The sequence below is a fragment of the Phoxinus phoxinus genome, assembly GCF_949152265.1.
Source record: "Phoxinus phoxinus genome assembly, chromosome: 2".
In the NCBI taxonomy this organism is placed as follows: Eukaryota; Metazoa; Chordata; class Actinopteri; order Cypriniformes; family Leuciscidae; genus Phoxinus; species Phoxinus phoxinus.
Genome location: NC_136877.1, coordinates 43,822,983 through 43,844,380, shown reverse-complemented (window position 1 = coordinate 43,844,380; position 21,398 = coordinate 43,822,983). Strand labels below are relative to the sequence as shown.

General features: G+C 40.7%; 1 protein-coding gene across 2 annotated transcripts; it reads left to right on the top strand.

The window, feature by feature from the left end:
* The first annotated feature begins 3,728 nt into the window (after positions 1 to 3,728).
* Positions 3,729 to 6,273, top strand: LOC306989642 (uncharacterized protein). 2 transcript variants are annotated; one of them, XM_079595516.1, is made up of 3 exons: positions 3,729 to 3,839; positions 3,985 to 4,148; positions 4,950 to 6,070. In XM_079595516.1, the coding sequence occupies exons 2-3, from the start codon at positions 4,064 to 4,066 to the stop codon at positions 5,477 to 5,479; spliced, it is 615 nt and encodes a 204-aa protein (XP_079451642.1). In that variant the 5' UTR covers positions 3,729 to 3,839; positions 3,985 to 4,063; the 3' UTR covers positions 5,480 to 6,070. The 2 variants fall into 2 exon arrangements, with proteins under 2 accessions (XP_079451642.1, XP_079451643.1); XM_079595517.1 differs by lacking the exon at positions 3,729 to 3,839 and having other exon boundaries at positions 3,842 to 4,148; positions 4,950 to 5,475; positions 5,727 to 6,273.
* The last annotated feature ends 15,125 nt before the right edge of the window (positions 6,274 to 21,398 follow it).

Genomic DNA, 21,398 nt, shown 5'->3' with positions numbered 1-21,398 from the left:
AAACCGCGTACTTCCCTTACATGAAAGTAGTAGTACGTTAAAAACATCAGTATTCCTAAAAGAGTAGGCGAGAAGTTCCCGGATGACCTACTGCTTCCGGACAGATTTTCGAGTGCTTGTCCGATGGATACTTTTCTATCCCAGGAGGCCACGGGAGAGGATACGTCATTATCAAACATTGCAGAGATCAGTGACGCGGGTGTTTTCAAATGCGAGTAAACACGGTTTCCTTGTGTTAAAATACTATAGACTAAAGTAAACGGTTGAAGGTGTAAAGACGTTAGACAGTAGTTGTGATTTTGCTGTAAAAACACGTGCTATCGGGAGCTCCAGTAAGCACACCATAGGGCTGTAACAATATGCGATTTGAAACCGAAGCCAGATCCACGAACTTGTGTCGTGTGTGAGAAGGCAGAATCGTTGCACACCCCTTCCACATATTTAAATTACTATTAGTATTATTTGAAGTTAACATTATAAAATACGTAGACCTCGGCTACACCACAACTAGTTGAGGATACATTTTTTAATTTTACCTGTAACGGTACGGCTGTTTCACACCGCAAGCATCAGCGGCGTGTATTTTTTCCCGATGTGCTGTTAATCAATGAGTGCATTCACACCAGGAGCAGGAGCGTCGTGTGAGCAGCAGTAAAGCAGGGGATTCGGCACCGAGTCTCTTTTTTGCTGCGCTGCTCACGCTCAATTAAAGTTTTAATAAACAATTACTCAAATATTACAGAAGGGACAGTAGGCCTAATATCGTTCTAAAAAAGTTGTCTAATTTTTCTATTCCTAGGGTTAGGGTTTCCTAGGTATCAGTTAAAAAACAGATCTTCCCTATTGCTGTCTCGCAAGGATGTATCCAAGAGAGTAAAGAATCAGCTGAGCTTTTTAAAAGTGCAATAGCTCCACTAGGGATGGCATCCACTGACACTCATCTTTTAAGTTGTTGTGATAACGCGTTGTAGGTCACATGACGTCAACATAGCAGATGTCCGGTTCGCATTTATACTCAACGAGATCAGGCTAAAGTACCTACTCTTTCAGTGCTCTTTAAGTGAATATGCGGTTTCGCAACCCTAGGCTGTGAGATCAAAGACGGATATCGCGGGATTCACGCTCATGCGCCGTGTTGATGATAAACTGGATGTAATTTAAATTCTGTTGCTTTTATATGAAAATAAATATAATGAACAATACACCCAAAGAAGGTGTTATTTATTTCCATTCGAAAGACGTGTTTACCAATCATTTTTAATTGAATTATGGATGTTGTTATTTATAAATAACAATCATATAGAGATTGCTGTCAGAGAGTTTGGGAATATTCACACATAATTTATACACATGAAAACATCACAGTTTTAAAATCAAACATTTTAAGAGATCAATTAATCACGGTTGTTTAAACCATGAGCATTAGCTGTGCAAGTCGTTTCCCATCGTGCTTTTGCTCAGCGCAGTCGGTGGAGAGCAACTGTGCTCGACAAGCATTTTTTGACAAAGGTCAGTCAGCATGACATCAAAACAAGTCGGACAGCACTCGGACACATAACCGTCATGCATCTCGCGGTGATCACCGGTGATCGGTTCTGTGCAGATCTCAAACAAGCGTAATCCCAAGTGTAAACGCAGCCAGTCTCAGCCCTGTCTGTGAAACCGGGCCTATGTGTAGGAGTTTAGTCATAATTAGGCTACACCCATAGACAGTATATAAACTGGACACAGAGACCCCCCCCCCCCCCCCCCCCCCCCCACAATAAAGTGAAGTCAATTAGAAGCACTCACTTCCTGATGGCTGGGCCTGGGCGTAGTGGGCAGGCTCAAACTGAGCTTGACTACGTAGACGTTGACGTGAGCAACCTGTCTGACTGCTGTAAGTCTTCTAGTAGCTGTGCCGAGAGAAATCTGAATCATTCCCTTCCGAATCTCGCAGAAACGGAGACCGTGAGTATGAGCTGTCCATGAGCTAGCAGCAGAATCAACTTTATGACTCTCTATGGGCTTCTCCCTTGACTTTATCGGACTTTATGCCTCCACCTCCCCCCGATTGCTTGCGAGCTTCTCCGCCTGTCTATACGGTAATTTCTTCACTGTGCGACAGAGAGTCGCGTGGTTATGACGCAATCGTTAGCCTATTTTTACAAAAAAATGCTTCTATGGGGCCATAACGTAAGATACAAGGTAATGGAGCCTTTTATACATTGTCGTGTTTCTTTAGAAATAAATAATGGACAAACGGATGGATTACCCCCTTGGCTACAACTTTTTCTTCTTCTTCTTGTTTCTTTTTTTGGCAGATTACTACTTTTGTATTATACCGCCACCAACTGTACAGGAGTGTGTAATACCATGAACTTCATAGAGTCTTAGCCTTGAATTAATAAAAAAATATATTATTTTCATTATATCAGTATTATTAAGAAAAATAAATAAAGCGTCAAGTCTCTCCTTTTTCATACTCTGTTCTTCAAGTATATCATGTTTTGAATTCTCTCCTTCCATTTCCTGCCAATTTATTCTACTATCATTATATTTCTCACATACAAAAAGTACATGGTTTACATTTTCTTTGTCTCGGCATTCTATGCATAAACCTGCCAGTAGGCCTACCATTACCTACTATTTGTAAAGTAGCATTCAATCCTGTGTGACCAGTGAAGTCTGGTATAAACCACTTCCCTTCTGTGTAAACTCAGCGAAGTAACCCTTTTCCGGTCACATTCCTCTGTATTGTAGTGTCTAGCATTAAACTCTGCCTCCCATTCAGTTTTCTATATTTTCAGATTTAATTATGGATTTGGCTTCACCCTTCCCCAGTGGAACTTTAATTCCTATATATTTGGTTTCTCAGCATCTTTTTTGCAATTTGATCAGCCTCTTCGTTTCCTTCAATACCTGTATGAGCTGGAACCCAACAAAACTGAATAATGATTCCAAGGTTCCTGAGATGTAATGGTAAATGCTTAATTTCAATAATCAAATCTTCTCTTGACGAGGGACCTGAATCTAGGCTATGAATAGCTGCCATGAAATCTGTACAAATCACAGCTCTCAATGGTTTAACCTCTTCAATCCACCTAAGAGCTGTTATTATCCCAGTCATCTCAATATAGATAGAAAATTATTTAACCTATAGCCATCTCTTTTATTAAATTCTGGAATATATTTCCCAATCCCGCAATGCCCATTCTGTGGATCTTTTGATCCATCTGTATATATTTTAACATATCCATAGAATGACGTTTTAGGCCACATTTACACATAGCCGGGTATTTAGAGAAACAAATATTTTCCCCCCCTCCGTTTTCAATAATAACATCGTGCACACAACCCGCATAAATACGCCGTCGAGCGCCATCATAACTATGCCAAACCTATGGGCGGCAGTGTAGGGAGAAGGATAAAGCCATGCAAGCCAATCAGAATCCTCAGAATCGACAAGAGAGAACCTAAAACCCCGTTTCTCCCAGTTGACACGACAACATATAACCGGCGTTTTCAGAAATCTCCACTTTGGCCGGAGTTTTTAGAAATAATCGTTTTCTGGGATAAAAACGGCGTTTTCGTGTAAATGACAGGCCAAAACGCAGAGAAATATCTGCGTTTTCCCATCGTGTAAACGGGGCCTTAGTATATCCCTGGCAATATGCTGCAAAACTGTGTTCATTTGGATACTCTTTCTGTGAAAGGGGCTTTGTTGTACTACTCCAACTTGTACCACCTGACTGATAATTTTGCCATAGAAACGCTCAATCATCTTCAACCCTGATCAAACACACCTGAACAAGCTAATGAAGGTCTTCAAGATTAGGCTACTGAGAAGTTACAGGCAGGTGAGTTTCATCAAGGTTGGAGTTGCCAAGACTTCCTTGGATCTTTATAAACACTTTTTAGAAAAGCGATCTAAACCGTTTTCACAGTGTCTGTTACGTGATTCAGCAGATGTTTTGATCCAGCGACACGGTTTTTCCATTGTAGTTTTGTGTTCCTCGCTGCCCGCCCTTCCGGATTCCCTAATCTTCCAGCAGAGTTGAGTGTGAGTTCGCAGGTCGTGAGGATGACGACAGCTCGAGTGTACTCGTTGAGTGCTGTTTTATTGTGTCTATCTGCATGTTTGAGCACAATAGACACTGCAGTCGTAGGTGAGAGGATCTTTTAACTTCCTTACACATAGCCTGAAGAAATGCAGAAATAAGTGCCTTACAAAATTTGAATTTAGGCACAACATTGTTTTACCAAGAAATCAGTACAAACGTCCAGTGGAAGTTGAACTTTGTACCTTGGTTAAGTTTCAATAATAAGCAAAGTATAAATATGCAAAACTGTCTCCAGTTTGATGCATTCATTGTACAAGTAAAACGCATACAATCACTAATATAGGCATTTTTGTTTACTTTAAATCATCAACATTAATGTTATATTTTTCTTAGATTAATCTTATTTAAAAAGCCCGTTTATGTTTTTCTTGAAAAAAAAGCCTATTCCACGTCCTAACCAAAGCTGTCCTTCAAACAACTGTGCAAACTGAATGCTATGAGAACATAGTGAATGTATGCTATTTGCAAAAGAGCTATAAAGCAAAAGGACAGTTTAAATCCCTACAGTGTCTCAGTCCCTACTCCGGGAACAAAGGTTAAATGCGTAACTGAGACGTTGTCCGTGCACGGTGGGCAGACGTGCAATTTTAGTTGTTGCAGCCCTAGTATTAATTATATTAGTGTTTGGGTCGGCTTTCTTGTTGTTACCTGTTTGTCTTGTTTGATTTTATTGTTCTCAATGTCAAAAGTATTCAGCCTGTAGCACTGTTTCAAGCACAGGATAGCTTTACAAAATGAATAGATGATTAATACTTAAGTAAAACTTGCAATTTGTGTGTTATGCTGTATATCTGAGACTGAATGCCGCTAAACGGGCTGATTAAAGCTGATGCTGTATCCATGCAGTGAACCCTGGAGCCGAACCGTTAACACCTTCAGCCGAACCGCAGAATCCTCCAGTGACGCCTGCGGCCGAACCGCTCAAGCCTGCGGCCGAACCGCTCAAGCCTGCGGCCGAACCGCTCAAGCCTGCGGCCGAACCGCTCAAGCCTGCGGCCGAACCGCTCAAGCCTGCGGCCGAACCGCTCAAGCCTGCGGCCGAACCGCTCAAGCCTGCGGCCGAACCGCTCAAGCCTGCGGCCGAACCGCTCAAGCCTGCGGCCGAACCGCTCAAGCCTGCGGCCGAACCGCTCAAGCCTGCGGCCGAACCGCTCAAGCCTGCGGCCGAACCGCTCAAGCCTGCGGCCGAACCGCTCAAGCCTGCGGCCGAACCGCTCAAGCCTGCGGCCGAACCGCTCAAGCCTGCGGCCGAACCGCTCAAGCCTGCGGCCGAACCGCTCAAGCCTACAGTGTGTGCTGAAAACAGTCACCATACTCGCGCTGATGGCCAATGTCCTGGCCCTATGGTGGCCCGATTTGGGGGGTTTGGGAGGTAAGGCAGGTAATAAAGAATGGGGTCATGCTTAACTGTACTGTTTTAACCAATGGATGTTTGGATGTCTTCCCTGTTTATCACCAAATAAATCTCACATTTAAGCAAGTATGAGAACAATGAAAATTGCTTGATTTTAAGAGTAGTTGTTTTGCTATGCTTGTGCACTTAAATTATCTTTGTCCAGAAGTTAATACGTATGAATTTAACAATCTCTCAGCAATTCCTAACTTTTAATGTTTTGTTTAAAGGTAGGGTAGGCAACGAGACTAGCTTTGAAAGCATGAGATCTCACCCTCCCTTCAGAATATCTCGAAAGCCGCACCTTCAAAACACATTAGGCTTGTTTGACTACAACCGGTTCTGCACAGGTGAATGACATCAAAGTACCACGAGAGTGATTCGAGAGTGGACTGTGGTACTTTGTGATAAACCGATCGGTCTGTTTAGTGCTTATTCAAGTCGATCAAGCCTATCAACTCACACAGAGTCTGCAAAGTGTCATGAGACCGAGACTGTTAAATTACCTCGAGTGTTTTAATGCCTCTGCATTTCCCTTTTATCTTAATAAATAAAATAAGTGAATAAAAGCCTGAAATCTGTCCATCATAAAGTTTTTTTTTTTTAAGTGACTTTAATATAACATGGCTGTGTATTCCCTAGTTTCTGGAAACTTTTTCAGTCATAATTACTTGCATGGATTCTTATCACAAATCGATCATCTTTTTACAAATCCCGATTCAAATTCTAGACATACCCCTGTGTTTGTGTATGTTGTGCCTGTTGATATTCAATGCTTATTTATACCAGTCTCCAATACAGATCCACTTTCCTGCAGAGTTTAGCTCCTGGTTTCACAGACAAGGCTTAAGCTAGTCCTAGACTAAAATGCATGTTTGAGCAGTTTTAACTGAAAAAAACTTGCACTTGCATATTTTAAAATATTTCAATGTCATCGTTTTGTTTCTAGATGCACACCAGTCATGTTTTTTTTTTTTTTGTAGGGCACGTTTAAAAAAAGTTACTTAAATACCATAATTGAACAAAGACCTAATCCTAGATTAGTCTAAGCCATGTTTGTGAAACCTGTGTCTTTTGAATAATGACTCTGGATTCAAATCTGGCTTCTTTAGCCTGACTCTTGATTCATTCATTTCTTTAGGCAACGTTATGCATAAATACAACTTACTGGCGCTTCATTGTCACCCTATCGTGACATATCAATTGCGCCAACCTAGAAAACCATAGCAACAACACCACATACTGTAGCAAACACCTTTCTAGAGGTCAAAGGGTAGACTACTTTTGTCTCAACACCCTTAGATGATTAACTATGAGAGATTCAACCCGGCGCTCAGGTAAAGTTAAGAAGTCCGTGATAGGTGCTCTTGGGGTAGGGAAAAATTAACAGGAACAAAAAACGGGTCCCAGGCACTCAGTCAAAGTAAAGATGAAAAGAAGGAAGTTAAAAAGCCTTTATTAAATGTGGCTTAAATCATAATAAAATTACACGAGCCAACATGTTTCGACCAACAAGTGGTCTTCCTCAGGGCAAGGTAACACAGAGAATGCTAGTGACACCAAATTGTAAGTTAAGTTCCACCCATAATCAGACAGCATTCAATTAGCCTAATGAGGCCATCTACACTCAATTAATCCAATAAGGATTTTTTTGTTATTATGGGAGAAGTTGCATATCCTCAACTCGGTTAATCCGTTTTATCATTGTATTACATGGTATGGTCGTTATATTGATGACTTATTTATTTTTAATGGTACTGACACTCAGGTTCGGGAGTTTCACCAATACCTTAATTCCATTAATAGGAATATTAAGTTATCTTTAGAATACTTCAAAACCAGTATCGATTTCTTAGACCTGACTATCTCTATCGATCCACAAGGAAAGTTACACACCACGCTTTTCAGAAAAAATACCTCCAGAAACACCATTCTTAGGGCTGACTCTTTTCATCCTCCACATCTCATTGATAATGTACCTTTTGGCCAATTCCACCGGTTACGTCGCATATGTGACGCGAATGTGGATTTTGAAAAACAGGCAGATATAATGTCAGAACGGTTTATTAAAAGAGCCTACAAACCAGAGATCGTTGCTCATGCACGTTCCAAAGCTCAATCCCTTGATCGATCTATCTTGCCCATGTAAGAATGTGTTTTACGTAGGTCGCACCAAAAGACGTCTACGTGATCGTTTAGCCGAGCATAAATATGCTATTCGTATCAGTAGCCCAGACTATCAGATGGCCCAACACTTCTTACATATGCACAACAAGAACGATTCCCTATTAAAAATAGAGGCCTTGGAGCATGTGAGACCTTTGGATAGAGGTGGGGATAGGATCCGTAGACTCAACCAACGCGAGACATTTTGGATACATCAGCTCGATGCGCTTCGTTATCCAGGTCTGAACGAGGACATTGAGTTTAAGTGTTTCTTATGACATGTTCTCTATGCCTGTATGTTGATTTTTCCGTGTACTTATATCCTTATCTATTTGTGGTTAATACATGATGTTGGTCTTGTTTTCCTCTCCAGTTAACCTACGTTGAGGACGATTTCTTTGGAGATACTTTTCTTTTTCTTTTCCTTTATTTATCTTTGTGGTTTCTTTGTTGTCTTTATTTGCGGTGTTGTTCATTATGTTTGTTCCCCTATCCTTATTGGAGTAATTGAGTGTAGATGGCCTCATTAGGCTAATTGAATGCTTATATAAACTCTGATTATGGGTGGAACTTAACTTACAATTTGGTGTCACTTGCATTCTCTGTGTTACCTTGCCCTGAGGAAGACCACTTGTTGGTCGAAACATGTTGGCTCGTGTAATTTTATTATGATTTAAGCCACATTTAATAAAGGCTTTTTAACTTCTTTCTTTTCATCTTTACTTTGACTGAGTGCCTGGGACCCGTTTTTTGAGGCCTTAGATGATTATTCTGCCTTTTTTGCTGGAAGGTTTGCTCCTATCTAATTCTTTTTTTAAAAACAAGTAATTACAACATTTTTCATATTTTGAACAATCTTTTTTCCCCCCAATTATGTACATTAAGTGGCAATGCATTTGTAACAATAATGCAATAGTAAAACACACACTTGTTTACAGGTTTCACGACCCATCTCCCACACCTAGTTCTAGGTGTAGACACTAATTCAGGAATGTCCTGATTCCTGAGTGACAGGGTGTGGCTCAGTGAATGTATCCAAGGACTGATCTTTTGTACCACTTTTATCATCCTTAGCTGATGCTTGCATAGGTACCAGATGGTGACGGTTACGTCTCACAGTCCCATGCTACGTATTCACAAGGTAGGGCCGTGGAGCAAAGTGACTGAAATACACGTGGATAGCTCAAAATGCGTACAGATAACACGCATACACGCCACTTGGCAGTGGCGTGTATGTTTATGCAAAGTCATGATGTCATGTCTATTTCAGTGTTCCTCTCCAGCAGCCTGATTTATAAACCCATAAAATATAATTTTCCACGTACATATTGGGATTTATAAACTTTTCGCAGACCATGCATATGCTCTGCTTAAACTTTTGTGAGTGAATACACTAGCAAAACACGACTACTGTATTGTTTGGCTCCGCCTCTTGTTTTTCTACTAAAATGAATCCATTTTTTATTACCTGTGTGTGAAGGGGTTGTAATCTCACAATAAAATGATCCACTCGGCGGGTTTTGCTATTAACTCTGAAAGCAAGTATTCCTATTTCTATGTGAAGTCTCCGGGTCGGATTTGCCGCGAAATCCAGTGACGTGACTGAGACCTGCATGCGCGCTCCCGAGCGTCTCGCCTCTAGCCTCGTCTACTGACTTTGCACTCAACAGCGACGACACTGCAACTTTATGACATGGAGTCTGCTAATACTAGGAAACGACTAGCACAACACAGACTCCAACACAAACTCATAATAATAATAAAAAACAAGAAAGCACCCGCACGAGCACTCGCTTGTAAACGTATTGGTTGCAATCTGAAACATCACCACTAGATGCCGCTGAAAACTCCATACAGCACCTTTAAGTGTAAAAAGTGTGCCCGTCCCTCAGCGCTCACTAATAAACACTGTGCGACCTGTGTCACACACACATTTAGGGCTCCCTTCAATAAAACACCTCCCCGTCCCCGCGACAGAAGTGTTATGTGTGATCCGGCCGGCCGCTGTTCACAGTGTCAATGTATCAGCCCAATCGGGTCTCCGGGTCCCTAGTACACAGCGACCAGAGCCCAGATACCATTCTACCCCTAGCCATAAGTGCAAAAGCATGGGAAATTATCCCGGGCGTGTCAGAATGGGTGTTGAACATTATAAAGCAAGGCTATTCACTGCAGTTTGCTCGCAGACCCCCGCGCTTTCAAGCCATGGTCGAAACTACGGTGAAAGGCGGAGTAGCGCATCTTCTTCGCGCCGAGATAGCGAAACTGCTGAAAAAAGGGGCCATAGAAACCGTTCCTCTGGTACAGAGCGAGTCGGGTTTCTACAGCCGGTACTTCCTACTCTGTTGTAGTCTCTGCAATTTTTGGCTTCAGTATTCTCGAGAAAATGGATTTTCCCGTATTGTAAGCTAGCTTACACAACACTCGTTCCCTCTTCTAGAGAGAACCGAAGTTACGTTAGTAACCGAGACGTTTTATTTGAAAACGGAACAGAAACTTGCCCTGGAACAATTCCTTCAAAGTATTAACAAAGTATTCACCGTTGTTTAAGCTAAATATAACTTACTCAACATCACATATTAACCTGTGATCGCTAGCTTCAATCTAATTCATTGCTATTTATTTAATTTGCTCGTGCGCTTATTGTCACTTGCACCTCATGTAACATGTATTAGGCCGGGAGCCATATATAGCATAGCTTTCTCTGTCAGCATAGGATTTACATGTGATAAATGCAGAGAGATAGTCAGGCTGACGGAGAAGATTTCAGATCTAGAGACACGCATCCAAACTTTAATCGAGGATAGAAAGAATGCAAGGGCTTTAGATACTGCTCTGGATGCGACTAGTTTAGTGAACACTGTACATTGTTCGGTTCCGAACAATGCTATCTGTCTAACGTCACCCAAGTCAGATAAATCCCATCACATAGAGACTCTTTCACCTAGATATCATCATATAGAGACTATGTCTGTTCCTCGAATTAGGAAATAATTTTTTTTCCCAAACCCATCTAAGGGTAAAAATGTAATTCATGTTCAACAAATAAAGAACAGATGTAATATAAATGAACAAATTATAAAACTCGGGTTGCTGAATATTCGATCTCTCACATCAAAAGCACTTATTGTTAATGATATGATTACATTTACAAACAATTACATTACTTTAAATGAGTCCACCCCCAAAGTTTACGGTTATAAACATGAACCTTGTCTGAAAGGCAAAGGGGGAGGTGTTGCTGTAATTTATAGTAATATTTTCAGAATTACTAAGAAGTCTAGTTTAAAATATAATTATTTTGAAGTGTTGGTGCTTAATATAACAATATCTAGGGTAAATGATAAATCATGTTTGAGATTTGTACTGGCTACTGTATACAGGCCACCAGGGTACCATACAGACTTCATCAAAGAATTTGCGGATTTTCTATCAGAATTAGTATTGGCTGCAGTTAAAGTACTAATTGTTGGTGATTTTAATATACACATATAATGGAAAAGATGCATTGGGATTGGCATTTAAAGACATTGAAAACTCAATTGGAGTTAGACAACACGTGTCAGGTCCTACTCGTAATAGACCTAATACTATCACATGGAATAGATGTTGAATGAGGAAGAATTCGATTCATTTATTGCTATAGGAGAGGAAGATTCTAAATCGACAACATGTATGTTAGACCCTATACCGACTAAGGTACTGAAAGAGATGCTTCCAGATGTCATAGATCCTCTTCTTAATATCATTAATTCGTCTTTGTCTCTAGGATACATACCAAAGAACTTTAAGCTGGCTATGATTAAACCACTTGTTAAAAAAACGCAACTTGATCCTACAGAATTAGTCAATTACAGACCGATCTCGAATCTTTCTTTTCTGTCAAAGATACTAGAAAAAGCAGTATCCTCACAACTGTGTTCCTTTCTAGAAAGAAATTATTTCTGCAAGGATTTTCAGTCCAAATTTAGACAGTACTATAGTACCGAGACAGCTCTCGTTAGAGTCACAAATGATTTGCTCTTATCATCCGATCGTGGTTGTATCTCTCTATTAGTGTTACTCGATCTTAGTGCTGCATTTGACACTATTGACCACAACATTCTTTTAAATAGACTCGAACATTATGTTGGCATTAGTGGAATTGCACTAGCATGGTTTAAATCATACTTATGTGACAGTTGTTAGTTTGTAGCAGTAAATAAAGAGATGTTTTATCACAAGTTCAGTGTGGCGTACCACAAGGCTCAGTACTAGGACCGCTGCTGTTCACTCTGTACATGCTACCATTAGGATATATTATTAGGAAACATGGAATTAGCTTTCACTGTTATGCCGATGCTACTCAGCTGTATATTTCTTCAAAACCTAACGAAACCTACCAATTCACAAAATGAACGGAATGCATAGCTGATCAAAAAAATTTGATGACTAGTAATTTCCTACTAAATTCAGAAAAAACAGATTCTAATTATTGGACAAAAAACTTCCTCAAGTAATAACCTAGAATACTGTCTAACACTTAATGGCTGCTCTGTTAAGTCTTCGTCATCGGTTAGGAACCTGTGTGTGCTATTTGATACCAATCTTTAATTTGAAAGTCATGTGTATAGTATCTGTAAAACCGCATTTTTTCTAATCTTAAAAATACATCTAAATTACGCCATATGCTCTCATTGACAAATGCGGAACAATTAGTTAATGCGTTCATGACCGCAAAGCTAGATTATTGTAATGCTCTACTGTCATGAGGTGGAAGGATGAACCCAATTGCAGACAATATGCAAACACACAAGGTTTATTTATAACAGAAAACAGGGAAAACAAAACCCACGAGGGGGTAAAACAGAGGTAAGGAAGGTTGAAAAACAAGCAAGACTATAAGTAGACTAAGAACTGGGATATACTACATACAACTCTTCAGACATAAAACTCTTACTTGACAAGGACTTCTCAGCAATGATACAAACACAGGCAGGTTACACATTGATTAACAATGAACCGACACAGGACAGCAAACACAAGGGCATGATATAGGGAGACACTAATGACAAGAACAGGTGAAGCTGACTAGACAATAATGACAAGACGAGGATAACAAGGGGGCGGGGTAACGTAACGAGACAACACAAGCACATGGCCCAAACACATGGCCATGTGCTTGTACACAAAACATGGGTCTGTCATGATCCTGCCTCAAGACTAGAGAAATACAAAGACACCAGGGGTCCGTTCTTCGTACGTTGCTTAAAACATCCGAGATCAAACGAGACATCCAAGATGATATAATCGGCCTAATCATGATCTGGCTAATTGGGTTCTTCGAACACACCTGCCGGTTATGATTAGTATAGCTGGATTGAGTTATCTGAGATAATTGCGCGTGCATGCGCTGGTTTAAAAGGGGATATGTATCGATAGTAGAAACATTGATCAGCAACGCTGCTATTGGCTGCTCACCGTGGCCAAAGAGCACGCACAGTTTTTCTCCGCAGCAGAGCAAAAGCTAGTAGTCGAAGTTTATGCGGAATTTTAATGTTTAATGAAAACGCCAGGGAAGACATCAAAGTCTGTAAAAGCCAGGAGATGGGGCTGGCAAATAGTAGCAAACAAATTAAATTCAATAGTGGGGACCATGTTAAATGTTTCTATCACTTGTTACAGTAGCCTATATACATTTTTGTATTTTAATTTAATTTCATAATTACTTTGTTCATTGTAATGTCAGAGCCACCACCCACTAGAACATTGGAACAAGTAAAAGTGAAAATGGTAATCTTTACTAAGCTACTTATACTGTTCTTGGTCTCTTTTAAAAATACACCGTTAAATGATGTGCATGTGTTGTTCATGTGCAGCAACCAAGAAAAAGACTATACATTTTTTAAATAAAAAACAGGTGGTGGTCCTGCACCCCCACTTACTCCCCGACAGAAGGGCTGGCCCTTGGGTTGAATGTGAATTGACCCTATTGTGGGGGGCATCTCTTCCTTAGACCCACGGCAGGGACCAGTAGCAGCAACAGCTTCATTACTGGTAAATGAGCTTTTAATTATCTTAGTACACTGTAAAATAATTTGTTGCTGCATTAAATTAAGTAGGCCTATTATCCAAATGGCTGGTCTTAAGCCTGAATTGCTTTACTTTATGAAAGAGAACACTGTGTGTTCTTTTAGAGAGATATTTTTACATTAGCCTACATGCAGAGTACTATTGCTGACCTTGCATAATATCTCTTATTGCAGGCAAAAGATGGCTTGATGACTGGCTTTTCTTTACAAAGAATAATTGAAATAAAAAAGGAACTAAGCATATTTGTCTTGTCTTTTATTAAACATTTAGTGAATTTTAAAAATGGTGTCCCACAATTCGGTCCCGTGCCGCTCTGCTACTAGGTCCGTCCAAGTGTACTGGTGGAGGTCATCATCAGGCTGCACCTCCACCACAGGGATCCTCTCCTTTCTGATGTGTAATGATGTGTAATACGGCACATGTAACAATAATGTCACAGTCCCTGTCAGGTGCAACCCTCAGACTTTTCAGACACTGAAGTTTTCCCTTTAGTTGCCCATGGTCAATTTAAAACTGTGCCCTTGTCCTGGCTAGAGGTCCATTGTCCGGGTTGTGGGTCAGGGAATGGGGTCATAAAATACTGCCTGCAGGTATAGCCCCTGTGTCTCCAAGCATGTTGTAATCACCTACATAATGAATAAAATATAGTTATGTTAGGCTCAGAATACGTGTAGTCTATGTAATACAGTGTGCTTGATATTTATATTTTCCGTTTCCATGTTCAAATAATGTGCTACATGTGACTATATGACTGATATGGTATAGTGTCACACACCGCCAATACATTTTAGTCAGTCAACTGCATACTTTTTGATTCCATTCCTTTTTTTTATTTAATATAATAATATTACTAATATGATATATTTACACTGTTCACAAAATCCTCTTCATTGAGGCCTTGATGGGAACGTGTGTACAGTCTCGTTAGTGAATCACGTTAGTGAAGCCTGACACAAAGGCTACTGTAAATCATACTTATTGGCTAAGTCATGATTGCATGATCTTCATTAAAAAATATAATGTACCTGCATTGGCAAAAAAAAATAAAAAATAAATATTATCTGCTTTACAACCTTGGGTCTGGAAAAACCATAAAAAACCCTAAAAAAAAGCTTGAGCGCGAGGTAAACTTTGTGAATGGCACGACAGGCAGCACTTTTCACCAAGTTCACCGTATCACTCGCAAAGAATCTCAGGGAAATGCACACAGTTTGTGCTGTTGTTAAAGCCCGACTCCGACATTAAATGTGTTGTTCCAACAAATTAATAATACAAATGACACTCACGAGTCACGAGAAAAACTATATCTCTCTAAAAGTACGCTATCGCGCTGCGCTAAAGGACTTCCCGGATCACCTCCGCTTATAAAGCCGGGATCTAATCCTGTTAACATGAAATAAGCCTGCTCCCGAGCAGGTTTAAGATTGCGCACCTGTTGCTATGACAGCAAGTCCAGGATGAGCGTCGAAGAACCAAACAATCCAAGATCATGCCAAATCGCCAACAATCAAATCCAGCTAAGAGAGTTAGCGACGTACGAAGAACGGACCCCAGGGCAAAATCATGACATCTACTGGGTGGTTGCCCTGCACGCTTAATAAACAAACTACAGCTACTAGGGGTGGAACGGTACATATATTTGTATTGAACCGAATCGGTACGGGCGTCGCGGTTCGGTGCATGAATTTACACGAAGAATATAAAATATATAAAAATAAATAAAACTTGCGTGCAAATTAATTAATGTAATGCAGAACTACTGTTAGATACGCGGGTTCTTTAGGGACACCTAATCTGTACCTCCGCTTTTGTTGATACTTTCCATGATACTTTTGCCTGCCATGCAAGCCTCCGCTGACTGCGCACGCGGGCCTCCCCAAATGGACGAGGCATTTATACTTTGCGGCAAGCTCGCCGGTGTACTCTTTGAAACGACAGGGTGCGACTCAGTGTAATTGTCCTCTAAACAATCAGGAATCAGCGGTGAGAAGTAAGGTACACTCCTGAATGTTTATTTTAGTACAACACCAGTTTAGTACACCAAAACCACACTACAAAAGAATCATGTAAACCAGATTATTCCTTATGACATTAGAAAAAAAAAATGGATATAAGAACGTAACCTACAACTAAATTTTGTCTTACATATTTTATCTTACATATTTTCTAAACATTTTTATTTAGTTTTGTGAACCTTTTTATAAAACATGGGCGTTTATTTTTATATAAAGTGCTTATGTCTGCTATTGTAGGCTCATTTTGTTAATGTAAACAACTAATTTAGACGCAAGAACTGAATGGCGGTGCTGTGAGATGTACATGCTCGGCTCAAAGTCGTGCATCTTCGGATGCGGAGCCACACGCGCTAAAAATCCGTGCACTGCACACCGCCGCGAAATGGGGCCTTGCGCACCCAACGCGCACGACCACCCACACAGCAATGACCACATTTTTGCCGCGCACCTTCGCGCTCGTGCATCCGCACCGCGCATAAATAAGAGATGCTGTATTTTCAGTTTTATAGCTGATTTTCTTATTTTGTTTACATCTTACTTTACACACTTCAGGGCAGGCTGTTGCAGCTAGCTCAGGGGAGAGACTGTATGACACTACGTGGTACAGAGACATGCACAATAAAAAAAAAATTTCCTTCTGCATTTTTGTTTTGCTTTTCCCTCCATTGTACCGAACTCATACCGAACCGTGATGTCTGAACCGAGGTATGAACCGAACCGTGACTTCTGTGTACCATTCCACCCCTAACAGCTACACTGTAGTTCAAAACGCAGCAGCTCGAGTTCTTACCAGAACCAGGAAGTATGACCATATTAGCCACATTTCTGTCAACACTGCATTGGCTCCCTATTAAACATCGTATACATTTTAAAATATTGCTGATTACTTACAAAGCACTAAATGGTTTAGCTCCGCAGTACTTGAGCGAGCTCTTAACGCATTATAGTCATTTACGTCTATTGCGATCTCAAAATTCCGGCCAGTTGATAATACCTAGAATATCAAAATCGACTGCTGGCGGTAGATCCTTTTCCTATTTAGCACCAAAACTTTGGAACAGTTTTCCTACCATTGTCCGGGAAGCAGACACACTCTGTCAGTTCAAAGCTAGATTAAAGACACATCTCTTTGACCTAGCATTCACATAATGCATTATAGACTTCTAAAATTCAATGTTAGGCTGCATAGATTAGGTCAGCTGGAACTGGGAACACTTCCCAACGTTACATCATAAGAAGAATGGCATCTACGCTAATTTTAGTGTCTTTGTTTATCCAGAGGTTTTCCCGCAGCCTGCCGGATTCAGGCCGTATCCAGAACTGACGAAGGACCTTCGCCTGGACCCGATGACAACGCAGTGCTGAAGTGCCAACTAGCCTCTCCCTATGGAGGATCCCTTTATCACTCTACAGATAAAGCGTTGTCGGGATAATTTCGGTTTCGCGTATCTACCCCGAAGATACATATATTCAAATGTGCATAACTATAGAATTAATTCTTAATGCGCACGTGAGCGCCATCAGCGTTTCTCACAGGTTCGCGTTTAAAGTCTGTGTAGAGAGAACGGTGTCTTCTTAGCGGTCTCTAATTTATATCTGCTTTAAGCAATGTCACGCATTTTTTAGGCCAAAACATTTTTTGTCACATACAGCAAACATCTCCTCACTATCCGCTAGCTGCCTGTCCCCTGAACACACTGTAAAAAAACGCGGTCTCTGTAGACAGCCCAAGCTCCACAAACGGCAACAAAAACAAACTGGGGCAACCCGCACCACGAAACATAACAAACAGTGTTCCAGCCAATAACCGACAAGCAAGATTTGGGGGTGGGGTTTGGGGGGGTAGTGTGCGTACACATGAAGGGGTGTGTGGAGGAGGAGATAGAAGCATGAAGAGGGAAGTTAGAATTATATTCTCTTAAAGTTTGATATCGCCGACACACGACCAAAGAGACAACGTTCCGATGAACAAATTGCACAGAGGGAAAAGGATATAAGGAACGCGCCAAGTCCCGAATTTAGATTGGAAAAGCCTGCGAAAGGTGGCGAGAACTCAGCCGTCAGAGGGGCTTCCAATCCAACAGTCAGGTAGCTCTGTTTTTGACGGGTGGGTAAATACATTTTTTTGTTTTTCTAAATGGACGTTCGTGTTTGCCTAACCAACACAAGGATATAATTAGATAGATCTATGAAGTCAGCGCAAACTTTAGTGAATACAACATATAGGTTTCTAGCAGCTAGCGATCAATCTCTATTGTAAATGATCAGGCAAACTCACAGTAGGGCGACAGCTTGTGTGAATGATTGTATTCACCCACTGTTTGTTATGAATTTGAATGTTCATTTATAGGCTATTGACAACTTTGACTAAATTTGTTTATGACGGAGCCGTTGTTTATGCTCACTGGGAAACGAAGGGAGGGGGAGGAGACGGGATGAGGAGGAGGGAGGGTCTAGCTAGCCTCCGTTTTGTTTGACAATACTTTGAATGTCAACAAGAAGTGACGTCACCCAGCATCGCTTAGAGCACCTTTAACACATTTAATTATTGTGGGTTTGTGTAATGTTCTGAGTTTGCATTTCACATTTTTGATTCATTTTGAGGAATACTGAATCTGTTTTTGTGCTAGTGAGATGAGTAAATGCCTGCTCATATTTAGTCAAGTCAAGTCAAGCCACCTTCATTTATATAGCGCTTTTAACAGTATGGATTGTTTCAAAGCAGCATAATAGAAATTAGCGTAACAGTGAAGTTGCGAAGATCATTAGTCATTAACTTAGGGGGGGCTAACACGACACCGTTCTAACAGAAAACCCTTAGCGCGCTCCGGCCGCCCATCCGCACAAAAAGTGCCTGGTGTCTCGAGAACGCTATCCCTGAAATAGGTTTGAAGGTGCAAACGATTATCCGCTTTCTTTGCGCAAACCTCAAAAGCGCAAACCTGCGAAAACGCGTGTTCGGTCGATAGGTCAATAACCATCATGTTTATACAGCACATACAACATCTTACCTATATTTTGTTGTGAATATAAAAGTAAAGTGTTACTTTACAGTTACTTGAAAAAAGTCATCTGATTACATAACTCACGTTACTTGTAATGCTTTACCCTCAACACTGGTGTCAGTGCAATTGAATTGATAATATTAAAGCTGCAGTCCGGCACTTTTTTGGGTTTAAAAATATCAAAAAAGACATTTTTGAAAAAAAAAACGTAACCAGCCAGTGTTCAAAACGATCTGCTTGCCTTACCTCGATTCAAAACGGTAAGCTTGTAATAATGATTTTAATTCCAGTGGTACTGGTGGATTTCCGCGGGAATTTCGAGCATGTCTTTGCGTCATTACGTCACTTCTGTACACATAGAGAAGGAGTCCCCGGCTAGCGTGTGTGGATGATGGAGGTGGAGATTTCGTTTATATACTGTCTATGGGAGATTTAGCTTAGCACTTGGTATGGCGGATCCCGAAAGTTTAAAGCGACAATCACCAGTGACAACTGGAGATTCACCAGTTGTAAAACCCAAAAACTTCGGACTTCAGAGTGGCTACAGAAAAAATATATTTTTCACGTTTTGACGTGATATAAGCAATCGTTAGATTTAATCAGCATGATATAGCTACTGCAATGCTTCCCCCCCACCCCCCGAATTTGGTCAGAACAAAAGTGAATGTTACTTACTTGTTCAGATGACATTTACCGATGAAAATTCTAATGTTGACACTTTCAAAAGGTATACTCTGACATTGCTGATGACAGTACAGTATCCACAGCGACACGACAGGTTCTCATCAATACATTGTGTTCATCCGCGCTGTCTCATGCCGATTTACTACTTAATAATTCCGCGAATAACTGCAATTGCAGATTTCTAACAGAGATGGCGACAAAGAGGAAAAACGACGGACTGCAGCTTTAATCAATCAATCACTTTATGATTGATTGAATATTAATTGTCTTTTAAATCTCAACTGAGCAAGCAAAACTTTGAAATTCAGCTGGATGTTCACAGAAACTTAAACAAACTAACATCACATCGCCTCTTCAGGCCAGAGTTAAAAGAGTCAGCAGGCTATTCTCTATTCTCTCTATTCCATGACAGCTACACCCTCTTCCTGTCAACAAAATGATTTTGAATATCATTTTGACCTCAGAATCAAGAGACTCAGCAGGGGGCAAATTAATTTTAGGGGCATTCAACACCTCATAGTGCATGACAGATAGCAGATATCTTATGACAGCAGTGGGAAATGCAAGCATGGAGTGTGTGTGTGTGTGTGTGTGTCTTAATGAAAAAACAGCGCAATTTTTTCCTTTCTGTGTGTGCATGCATGACCCAGTTGGCTCTGTGCCCGTTTTGCAAAATCTGGAAGCTACAATGAACCATCTGGTGTGTGTGTGTGTGTGTGTGTGTGTGTGTGTGTGTGTGTGTGTGTGTGTGTGTGTGTGTGTGTGTGTAATATACAGATTTTTATGTGGAAATAAACAGGGAATTTGCAGCAGCTGATTCTGTTCACCCCTCCAATGATGATGAATATCATCCACATGCATCATGCATTTCGTCATGACATTGAAATTTTTTGATTTATAATTTATCTTTTGTCATTTTATTGATAACGAAAGTAGAGAGATAACAGTAAATGATGGCTAGATAAGGACATAACAGAATCAGGGCTTTATATGTTTTTCAATCCACTTCACAGTAGAAATTCAAATCCCCTTTTCCCTTAGCTAGATGTGTGCTGTGCGTGTGCGCATGCTAACCGCTAGGCCACAGCTTTAAACTACATGTATGATTTTAACAGACATTCATAGGCCCTGTCCCAAATGACGCACTTCATGTGGACTTTCGGTCTCGTGGACTTAAATTGCGCGTGCTCGCTGAGTCTACGAGTCCGTAGACCGTCCCATTCATTCTTTTAACGCTCTGAAGTGTGCTCAGCAGCGCCCCCTTTGTACCCTTGAAGCGGTCTTCCGCGAAGCCCGCATAGATGCAGGCTTCACGCACTTTAACTACCCAGAAACCCTTGCGAATTTGCGAAAGGCCAATCAGACAACGAATGGGAGAAGAAAATATTTAAGTGTAAATATCATTATGGTTTTTATGACCTATGTGTACATTTTACCAGTTATTACCTACAGTTTATACAAACATATGGTCATCAACCAGTGGTTGATGTCTCAAACGTAAATATATATTTATATTTAATATAAACATAAATAGTGCACTGAATAATAGGCTACGATCGCATTATGATTCATTAAATAAATATAACCGAATGTCAGGGCTTTACTGAATCATATGTAAATGTAGAAATATAATATTTAAACAACAACCGGACCGTCTTCCTATTTCCGGCGTGGCGATCGAGTCTGTCCCAAAAATACCTCTCAATGCGCCCTCGTGCACTCGCGTGAAGGGCCCTATAGGTCTGCACTACATGATGTCACCAAAGTGTGGACTCTGAGGAAGTCCACAAGTCCGGAGTGTGCCATTTGGGACAGAGCCATAGGCTACCAAAGATTTTGCAAGAAAGTGTCTACTGCCTACAGCTGCCTTTTAAGGCAGAGTCCTAACTAGTGTTGGACAGTAACAAAATATTTTTTACTTTTTTACTAAGTAGCCTACATTTTACAAGTATATGTAGCC

Bases quoted from the DNA above. Each gene is read 5' to 3' on its own strand.
- LOC306989642 (XM_079595517.1), top strand. From the start codon at position 4,064: ATGACGACAGCTCGAGTGTACTCGTTGAGTGCTGTTTTATTGTGTCTA. The intron at 4,149-4,949 runs GTGAGAGGATCT...GTATCCATGCAG, and splicing joins AATAGACACTGCAGTCGTAG to TGAACCCTGGAGCCGAACCG.